The sequence below is a fragment of the Sprattus sprattus genome (genome assembly GCF_963457725.1).
Source record: "Sprattus sprattus genome assembly, chromosome: 15".
Lineage (NCBI taxonomy): Eukaryota > Metazoa > Chordata > Actinopteri > Clupeiformes > Clupeidae > Sprattus > Sprattus sprattus.
In genome coordinates this window covers 18,013,338-18,024,453 of record NC_137913.1, presented here as the reverse complement: position 1 = coordinate 18,024,453, position 11,116 = coordinate 18,013,338, and the positions used below count along the sequence as shown (strand labels likewise).

Here is an 11,116-nt window from a genome sequence, read left to right as displayed (position 1 = left end):
CTTTCTCCGAACAGAAAGGAGACAGTGCGATAATGAGGTTTCTCAAAACCATCTAGTATAAAGTCCGATGTTCGTACTGTACTATCATCAATACCACAACATTGGTCAACACAGGAGAGCTTCGCAGTTTTGGGGTAAATTCGGCGCCTTTATGTCAACACAACCTCAGCCTCCGATCATCCCAAAAGTGTGGTGCTGAAAGGATAGCTCACGTTGTTTCGGGATCCGAAGTGATATCAGCCTTTTGCTTCTTATTCTCACGGGACAGCGGTTTCTCTGAATGGATCATTGTTTAGTTTGACTGCGTCAGCCTGGCTGCTATCGAGGGCTCATATGGCTGTGGCACGCAAAATCAAAACTTTGCTGACGGTTAACATTCTGGTGTTTGTAGGTATCATATTGTTCTCGGTGTACTGCAGGATCCAAGACCGCTCCGAAGAGCTCGTCCAAGTCGGGCGAATCTCGGATCAAAGGTTAAGGACCAGGAATGGCAAAGTTGTTACGAACTTGGTGGACAGGCAGTCAATCCTTCAAAGACTCGAGAGACTTGAAGACGTGGTGTACAATCAATTGAATGGTAGGAATCGTTCCTTTCCTAAATATTTAATAACAAAAGCGTTCTGTATACAGGCAGCTATGTATGACATGAAAATGAAATCCTGTGTTTTGAGGTCTGACCAATCTTGCATAACTTTACCAGACAAGCACGTTCATGGAGTCTCAATGTGTTGGTGCACTACCCTTTAAAGGTTAAGTAACATTATGTCATTGACTAGACTTGTCCTGAGGGACAGCAATTATATTATAAGTGGCTATTGCAGATTACAGTTCAACTGTGGGATGATTGACAGATAACTGCCACTCCTTCAGACATAATGTAGTCTATGTAAGTACAATGCATGTAGCTACTGTAGAATCGCTTAGCCATAACATAGATGTAGCGGCATGATATAGGCCAGATCAAATATGTATTTTCTCCATCAAAACCAACACCATCAAAATGGTAAGTGTCAGTGCAACACTGCCTGCCAAGGACCAGATGTCGGCCTTTTGGGGCAGTTAAGGTTACATCAACGTAATGTGATTTTTATGCTAATGTTACCGATGCTACAGGAGCCTAAGTCAAATTATTCAGGGTTCTGACTTCACTCCGCTCCTGCTCACTCTCTCTCATCTCCAAGTGGTCAAGGGCAGGCTGCTGGAGGGCTCGCGAGTGCAGAGTATCCCGCTCTCTCAGTGTTTTCATTTGATCTTATTATTATTCCACAGGACCGGCATCATTTGTATATGAAGGAGGTCACTCTGTCAGTTTGAATTATCCCTTTCATTTGGAGGAAAGCCAGGAGGCACTACCACACACAAAAAAAGGCTCTAATGCATGCACTCACCCTGAGAGCTTTCGAGCTTTAGGAGCGCCTCTGCCCATTTTCCCCTGAAGGACTAAAGTTCTGAGAATTAATTTAGCTGTCACCAGCCACCTCTTTGATCACTCCACATAAACACCTATTTGTACACATATTTATTTATTGTTGAATGGTGCACATTGTGTTAATGGAATTGTACAACAGCTGGATTTGTCTATTTCATAGAAACTATAGATAGTAACAATTACTTAAATGTCCCTCCCCCAAAGTAATTTGAAGATTTTCACTTTTAAACTACTATTTTCTATAATAGCAGTTGTATGATATACCTGTGGTGTTTGAAATTCAGCAATATTAACTGAAGGTGATACCAAACATTTGCTATTGTGTCTAACTGTAAATGACGAGATGAAGTCTGTGCACACGGCTGGCATATTGAGATACTTTAACCATATGACATGCTGACACCATTTGACCTTTGTATTCCATTCCTTTAAAGAGTCTTCTACAGTGTACAACTTATCAAGTCCCTTTGTTCCCTTAAAAGCAGAACATTTTCCTTTAAATATTCCTTACAAATCTTTCAGTGTTCATTACACACCTAAATCTAGCCTTTCCAGTTGATTCTAGAACTATTGGTTTGCATAGTTTAAGGGGCTCTCCACAGCTATAAGCCACGGAAGCTAATAGCCAAAGAAAAAGAATAATTTTATAATCAGCCCTTTGCTGGAGGGTTCTAAGTTTGACTTCTATGTTTGGCCACACAAACTAACAGCAACATAAAAGCAGGGTTTCTAGATGTATCCTGTGTCTAAAAGATGATGCTGATTACTTATATTTTCTGTTTTTCCAGTGGGATGAAACTTTGAAAGCCGATCATCATGTTACGTTTTACCTTCATGATGTATGCAGAATGAGTAGTGTGATCTTAAATAAATAAAGAATTATGTAAATATATTGGTACATTTAGCTGGTTGCATGAATGCAAAACAGTTTTGTTTTCATAGCAGTTCCGTACAGCAGCAGCGGAGGCAATGTAAATCCAGTTAGTATTAGACTTACCAAGTGCATGGTCATTTACAAAAGCCTTGCTATAGAGGCAGTAAAAAGTCACTGTGTTGCTGAGAGGCAGTAGCTGAAACACCAGGAATGCTGTGGACGTACACACACTTTTCAAAACTCTGAAAAATAAGAGAAGGATCAGAAAAGTTCACACAGAAGATGTGCATCATCTCTTTTTCCTTCCTGCATCAGCAGAACTGTGCTCTAGGATGTTTACAGTTCTGCAGTAGAGTCTCTATTTTTACTCTGCTTCCAAAAGTCGCCTCAATTAGCCAAACCTAGTTAGATTATGTTGTTCCGAATCATTGCGAGGCAAAGTGTAGAGTTTTGGACTGAGGGTCTCCGACATCAACTGCGTACAAAAATGGGGTTTGGGCTTGAACGTTACGTAATATAAGGCTCTGAACTTTTCTTGTGTAATACTGAGCACAATTGTGTGCCATAGGCCTAGTTCCACAGTCTGTCAGTTAGGCTTGGGTAAGAACAATAGTAACATGACAGATTGGTAGAATGAATTAATGTGATGCATAACATACTTTGACAGTCTTCCGCGCTGTTTATTCAGCAAATCTGTAATACTGCTACTTCGGCCATACTGCTTTCACACGTCATCAGGTCTGACGAGTGAGTATGTGTCACACATACAATGTAAGCTTCAAACTGGTTGAGGATAGTATTCTATAAGGAAATGATTTGTGTTTGTCATGAACTATAAACAGCACATGCATTCACAAACATAAACAGTTTTTTCACTTATGCACTTCTCACTACACTGTACTATTGAATTTAAGGCTATTAAACAACATTGTGAAGCCATTTGGCACTTTTTGAGGTATGTTTTCATCGGCAACTACTTTTGATATGGTCCTGTGAAGGACAGGTAAACACACTAGCACACTGTCAGTCCCACTAGCTAGTCCAGGCAATGCACTGTGGACTGGGATGGAACACCATGTAAAAATGAAAGAAAAGGTTTCACAGCACCTTCTCCTTTATATACTACGATATGTGTAATCGGAAGCCAGTTTCTTGACAAAATACCAAAGAACAGTCAACATGTTTTGGGGGAAATTATGACAGTTGTGCTCTGATTCATCACGGTTAGTGCTAGCCAACTCCCAACCATGATGTGTTGCACAGAAGGAACTGGCCAAGTAAATCAAGGCTTTTATAAAGTTATTTCCCTGCAATTCATGATTTATGGACATGCCACATTTTAGCGTTTAAAACATCCACAAGGATTTGTTTCTGTTCTCCATTTGAAAAATAGATCACCCAACCGCATCGTAGCATGAATATTTATAATAAAGCCCCATCAGTGTAGACATGCATATATTTATTTTGCCTTTGAATCATTCACAGAAATGGAGTGTATTTTAGCTAAAAGCTATAAAAGTCCTAAATAACAGACAATTGCAAAGCTGGTACATAATGCATTTCCTTGGGGTAATTGAAATGCTTTTCATTGGTTGCTGTGTAAACTGGTTACACGGCAACATATTTTTGTATACAGTGTAAAAGAGAAGAAACAGACAATAACAACACCTCAAGGTTGCGCTCTGGGTCAAGAGTAATTCACATGCAAAATTGTTCAATTTTCAGTAGAATATAGTAGGCCGACTCCACACATGAACTACTACGACTGGCAGTGCTGTGGTCATTTACTTGTCCAAGGACACAGGTAACAGATATATGCATAATCTCATTCCCATGTCCCATATCCTGTCCGCTTCACTATATGGGCCATTCTACCGAATTGATGCAAAGTCATGTCAGATATATTTTGAATTTTTATATGGTTTATTCCCAAAACTTTGTCCGTATGTATATTGTACCATATCTAAAGTACACATATCTAGTAAAAGAACAGTCAAGTTTTATATTGTATTTTCAGAATGTGTTGGAATGTTTTTCCTCTTCCAAAAATTGTCACTACCGAAACATCACATTTACTATAGTAAAAAAGTATTATTATTGACCTGTTCAGATTGTGTTTCCTTCCCTTCTCTGAAGAGTATTTTTACAAATATTTCTTGAAGGTTTTCACAATGAAATCCATAGAAATGAAATTTTTACCAAATTTTCAAGTTCAATTTATCTGTTTCGGTAGTGACTGCACTGTTTCGGTAGTGACTGCACTGTTGGATGGATGTTCATTTCTCTCCCAAAATCATCCAAAAGGTGCTCTGGGCCGCCCTTTAGTCCACACAACACATTTATTTAAAAATTATGGGATTGAACTACTTACCATTTCATTTGGTCACTACCAAAATCATCTGTTGACTACCATATGTTTCGGTAGTGACTGTTTCGGTAGTGACAATTCTAGCTAACTTTAAGCATAAATAAAGAATTCTAGCAAGCACACGGCTTACAAACACATCTTTGAAGAGGTGAACACACATACAAACATAAGATTTTCCATGAAACCCCAAAAGGTTTACTTAATTGAAGAAAACATGCGTTTCGGTAGTGACAATTCTTAAGGTTACAGGTCGATTTTCAGACTTTGGAACACATTTATATAAAAACTATGGGATTTAGCTACTTACCATTCACCCATTAGGGACAGAGATGCAGTGTCACTATATGGTCAAAAATGCAGAGTCGTGGCTAAAACACAGGCTCAGCCAATGGACTAAAACTCTTGTGTTTCGGTAGTGACATGAAAACTAGGGACATGATTTTTTGAGTATAGTAAATTGATTTAAAAATTAAACCCACAATAAATCTTAATATTCCAAGTTCTGTTTCAACCTAATCATAAAGATCTTTGAAACTAAATCATTGAAAAAAATTAAAAAAAATTGAAAAGTGTTATTTAAAGGCATTGAAATTTAGATGTCAGGGTTGGGGACAGCTACTTCCCAATAGAAAGTACCCTATAAATGATGATTTTGTATATATTTAGCTTATCACTATCTCATGTAATGCATTGGGTTTATATAGACCATAACATTTTCTAATTTAATATCTATGCCTAAATACCTAATTGTTTTGTAAATAGTTTTTATTGTTGAGGGACTGCATATTACACGAATTCGGTAGAATGGCCCATATACTGTATGTGTCATAGTTGATGCATGGCAATCCATTTCTGACTATGATTGATTTGTGCTCAGACATGTGGTCACACTAAGTCTAAGCCTGTCTGTCAGGGTCACCCTCTGCCCGCTTAAATTAACCTCAGTGGGCCCTAATTTCACTGACGGACAGCTGGCAACAGGCTAAGCAATGAGCAATAAGCAAAGTCAGCCACGCACGAATGAAAGCTAATTAAATAACTTGGCATTTCATTTTGCCGATTTAATTCCATGAGTAAGATCCAAAGTCCAAACAAGGGTGGGTCAGCACAATGCTCCCAAATGCCACACGATAGCTTTAGTTCATGTGCACCGGACTTAACTTGTTGCTCTGCCCGTTGCCCATCAATGAAATTAAGGCCCACTTTCTGTAATTAGAGTTTAAATGTGTTGAGTGACCGTCAAATAAGTTCATAGTTTGTTTAGACCAGATCAGACACAGCAATTTTAGAAGGTTCCCCAAATCATTTTTAACCTGGAACTGGAAATCATGTATCATTTGACATTGTGTGCCGGTGCAGGGATTGTTTGCATAGCCACCACGCAATATGTTCTGCTCGGAGTTGAGTAGGTTGATACAAGAGGTATTCATCTAGACAAGAGGTGACAGCTCTGCTAAGAGCAAAAGAACCTAACGCTAGGAAAGTAGCACGGATCATTTTGTGGTACACGAGCATGTATTGAAAAAAAAGTGTTAATCTTCTTTCGGAGTTACTTGGCAGGCATCATGCTGTGAGGATGACTCCATCAGTCTTCAATTGCCACCATTAAATCTCAGCCGCTTCCTGCCCATTATAACAGGCTGCTCTTTTGTCCATCTAAAGAACAACAACCCTGAGTAAAACCCAGCTGTATTCTCTGGGATGTTATCCTTTTTTTTCTGTGTTAAGCATGATGGCTGCTTGGAAGTAATAACGCTAGGTAGTATTATCCACCTCCTCATTGTCAACATTTCCACTGATAAACGACTTGCTCTAATTTTATGCTCAACCAGTTCTTATACCGAAAGTGGCAACACAGGAAAGTGGATTACATTGGGGTGTAAGGTGCTTGTTTTAGTGACTGATTCAAGGGAACATTGCTGAAATAATTATATTACCAGTATTCATAAAGAAGATGTTGTAACAGACTGCACAAAGGAATACCATGTAGCCATATGTTGTGACTTCCACATCAAACACACAAATAAGACCCTCACTCAGTAAATATGGCCACATAGACATCTTTCCTTCAATTATTCTTTCCCAGAATTATTCCTTAACTGGCACACAGATGTCCAGACCCAAGATTTAGCATGGAAGGCCAGAAGTTATACAGAGGCAATAGGCTTTTTATTTCCCAGGTGTGTTTCATCTGGTACTGATACATTTCTGCTCTGTCTACTCACTGAGCTTTATGTCACTATTCTTTGGGTAAGGGTGGGCTATGAACTATTCACAGGTTCGAGGGATTTGTTCACTTTAAGCTGACATAGCGTTCAAGGTTCTTTAGTGTGAGTTGCCTCTTACAGTTTGCTATCTTGAGTCAAGGACCTAAGTAGCCATTTTTTCTCCTTATGGCTTTTGTTTGTGGGGCAGCTGGAGCCAGAATCTAAGTTTAATTAAACGGCAACCGTCTCACGTTAGCGTTTTTAGGATGATTCATTCAGCAAGAATGTGAGTCTCTTTACCCTTTTGCCCTCGGAATCGAGTTCATTTAAAATCCATAATTTGAGTTTTGCTGACACCGTCCTTGAGCTGAGCAAGATATAAGTCAAGGCATGTAATGCCTCAGGAGATCAACACCAGCAAAGGCACACTGTGACCACATTGCCCACCATACACAGCACTCTTTCTTGCTTGCTCTGCGGTCATCACAATTATCCCCTAATGTTTAATTCGGTTTGTATTCTGCTTGTGTGGAAACACGGTGCTGTCAGCACAAACAATCTCACTGGCCATTCCGTGTGTTTATGCGGCCTCTTTCAAGGACAAGTATCAGAGGAGCCTATTAAAATAATGAGGGGTCTGCCTGGTATGGCTCGTTCCATTACTGCGCGGGGGATGTTCCACTGCCTGCTGGCTCGGCCCAGTGGCCCAGCCCAAAGTTGACGTGAAGTGGTGCTAAGATACAGTGACATTGGAAGCAGGAATGCATCACCTTGTCAATGCTCTGCACATTTTATTTCTAGTTTGATGGAGTCACTGAGGCTTTAGTCTCTACAAATGCACCCCTCTGAAAGTGTTCGCTCTAGGCCCAATTCAATTCTATTTGTTGATGGAGTGGATGATGAATGGGATCAAACATAATGATGTCTGCATTGCATGCTTGTGCTCACCATAATACTGGAATGATTAGTGCTTTTAGCAACCATATTGGCTGCCACTGAATCTGGCTGAGCATCGATAATAAGAGAAGTCTCATTTTACTGGCTTTCTTTGGCTAAAAGGCATGGCTTTTATTAGTGCATCTGTAGGACCTTACAAAGGGAACAAAGGCTCCACAGTTAATCACCACCATCAAGTATCAGGTGAAAAGTGCAGGATTAAATCACACTGTAAATCTTGCTGTGCTGAGTACAATCTGGTTGAGGTGGAATAAAATTTGCAGAAAATGTGTGTTCACACATCAAATAAAAGTCTGATTTATTGTCTCAATGAGTCATGGCTTTTGAAGGATTATGTGCAACTGACCTCAGTTTGGTGAGCTGTTTTTTGAAAATGGTAGATTAACAAATAAGGATACAAACATTTACAGTATACAATCATTTTCAGTCTGTAATTGTCAACCCATACACTGGGACGGTCTACTGGTTTGATTCTGTAATATTTTAAAATGTTGTTAAAAGTCATTAAGAGGGTTACTGAAATTAGCTTTGTTTCATATAGATAAAAGATTGCTGTAGTATACATTTGAGACACACAAAGACTGCGGCTGTAATCAAGGTGTATTAGTATTTTTCATAGTTTTTTTTTATTTATCTTCAGAGCACTTCACTGATGGACTGGATTTATGCCTGGTCTATCTTGCCAAGAACAGGCATACCAAACATCTGTCACCTTCTGACCCTGTGATGTGGAGGGGGTGGGTGGAGCCCAGTGTGCATGTCTCCTTGCTTCTGCCAGAATGAAAAGATGCTATGAGGATGTGTAGCATACATGCACATAAACATCTCATGGTGACCTCAGCGCAGTGGAGGTCTTTCAAAGGCTAGATGCCAGCAGTGATGCCCTGCTGTGAAAGAGAATGGCACAAAACAAGAAGTGGCAAATAGTGCCCACACGCTGACACACAGGGTGCCACGACAGTGGGCCCGTTTCCTCTCTTCACCTCGGGGGATCCAGGTGTTGAGCTCATCACAAGAAATTAAAGATGATATCCTGACATCTGGGGTCCTCCATAGGCAACGAACCACATATATACTTAAAACAGTTAGCGGTAAATCGCTTGTCAAAGTCAACCTCCAAACATGCAGTATATGTTTGAATGGTCATGTGGCTAATAATATCTGCAGCCCACAGAATTCTATTCATTTCTGGATGGTTGGCTCCCATGCTGTGGGACCTGCAGGAGCTCACATGCAATTTACAGAGCTTTGTGCAACATGTCTCTGCACGACATTTTACAATTAAAAGGAGTTTCCACACTTCCTACAGTGTCTCTCATGGTTGGCGACTGCAGAGCATTTTAAGTGGACTGGGATGAATATGGCTCATTGCCTGTGTTCTGTAATTCACCCCTTGACAATGTAGCTATAGCATCAGTGGTGAGCTTAGTATTTCGACAGTTATGATCCCCATAAAAGATTTATGGCCTCTAGACACATGAACAGTTGTGAAGGTATTAGAGTACAATGTTATAATGAGGTTTCCCAGTATTCTTAACACATGCCTGATTTTTTTCCTCGTAACAGCGTTTATTAATTCATCAAAAAACAAATATCACCAATGAGCCTGTCCAAATATCACCATTGAGCCTGTCCAAATATCACCATTGAGACACAATTTCTGTCCTGTGAGTAGAAACCACTGCTGTTCTTAGAAGAGTTCAAATTGGAGATTGTTTCCTCACATTATCACACAGATGTGACGATCGCAAGAGCCTGTGCGATGACACTTGCAGTCTACCATGTCTGGACCACTGGTGAAACAGTTAGGGTATGAGCTCTGAGACGTCATGGTATATGAGCATAGTAGTGCTATACACTGCAGGGTCTGTGGTTTGTCATAGTCTAATTGTTGCACGGTATGTGACCACTGTCCATGTCTACTGTTGTCACCTCATTGCCCCAGTGTCACAGTACCCACACTGCCAGGATCAGTCTATGTGTTAACACTTGCTGGTGACGTGGGTGATCATCTGGTGATTATCCAGTTCAGCTATGCAGTGATGGCACTGCCGACAGCCATCCCAGTGTGCCATGTGTCCAAGGGTCTGAGGCCCATCGTATCTTACAGCAACAGTCTGGGTCTGTGTTCTTACAGCAACGCTCGTAGCTGCTGTCCATGGTGCTGATATAAGACGCCACTGAAATTGTCAATTTTGCATTGACACAGTCCTGTCCATTGCTGGTGTCAGCAAACAATAATGTTTGTCAGCAAACAATAATGAGGCCAAATACAGACAATTATAATAGTACTATATAGTTACTGGTTGTGTGGAGGATTGGGGCCAGAATATAGTGGCACCTATACATACAATAACTAACACCACGCTGCATCTACAGTCAATTGTTTGGCCTAAAGTTCCACTGAATATTGTCCATGGTGCTGATCTGGCATTTGTCATTTCTTGGTTCCACTAATGTAACTCTGACATCTACCAGTAAATTGTCCTTCACATTACTGTAATTCAACCTAGTATGCAACACTGTTTATAACATGAGCCTCTGTGCAGTGTGATTACATGTGTTGGCATATATCCTTGTTTACAGCACCTGATCAATCTCAACTGACAGTGTGTATATGTAGCAGTAACATCCAGACCTGCATGATTCAATTGCACGTCTAACCGATGCTCACATGAATATACATGTATTCAGTCAAATAATAATGTGGTCACTGGTCACAATGGTATTTAATGCTGTAATTAATTTATGTAAAGCTGTGTCACTGTGGCATTTACCCCCATGCCTGATTTCCAGAAGCTGACATCGTATTTCTTTTTATTGTCACTATACCGGTTCGTAGAATTGACAGGAGCTTTAGGACAAATTTAATATGAGCTATCAGCAGGAAAATAGAGTTATCATCTATGACCTGATGTATCCAGGTCCCATACACACCATGGTCTGTTCCAAGAAAACCTCCATTGGAAGACATGATGTAGGCACTAAAGCCCCTCCACATCATATGGTCAAAAGTTAACAGATTGATACACCAATTGCTAGCAAAAAGGCTAAGGCACAAGTCCAGTCTATTGAAGCTATAATCAGCTTCCGGGCGTTATGATCTTAAAACATGCTTACACATCTTATTCTGTTCCAGTGCAGATATCAGTGCTGAGTACCCTCTCCTGCTTTTCTTTTAAGCTCTCATACTCACTTTTCCCGGTCGTCACTGCGAATGATCACAAATGTTCACAAGAAGGTGAATCAGCACAAAAAGTGCACACCGTCAGAGTCAGAAA

General features: G+C 40.2%; 1 protein-coding gene across 1 annotated transcript in view; it reads left to right on the top strand.

Annotated features, from left to right (window-relative positions):
- Positions 1-333: 333 nt before the first annotated feature.
- Positions 334-11,116, top strand: part of galnt9 (polypeptide N-acetylgalactosaminyltransferase 9) — a gene marked incomplete at both ends in the record, with an annotated part of 52,030 nt that continues 41,247 nt past the window's right edge. The window contains one exon of the mRNA XM_080852102.1: positions 334-577. Coding sequence (XP_080708228.1) covers positions 334-577 — 244 coding nt within the window. The remainder of the gene's footprint in view (positions 578-11,116) is intronic.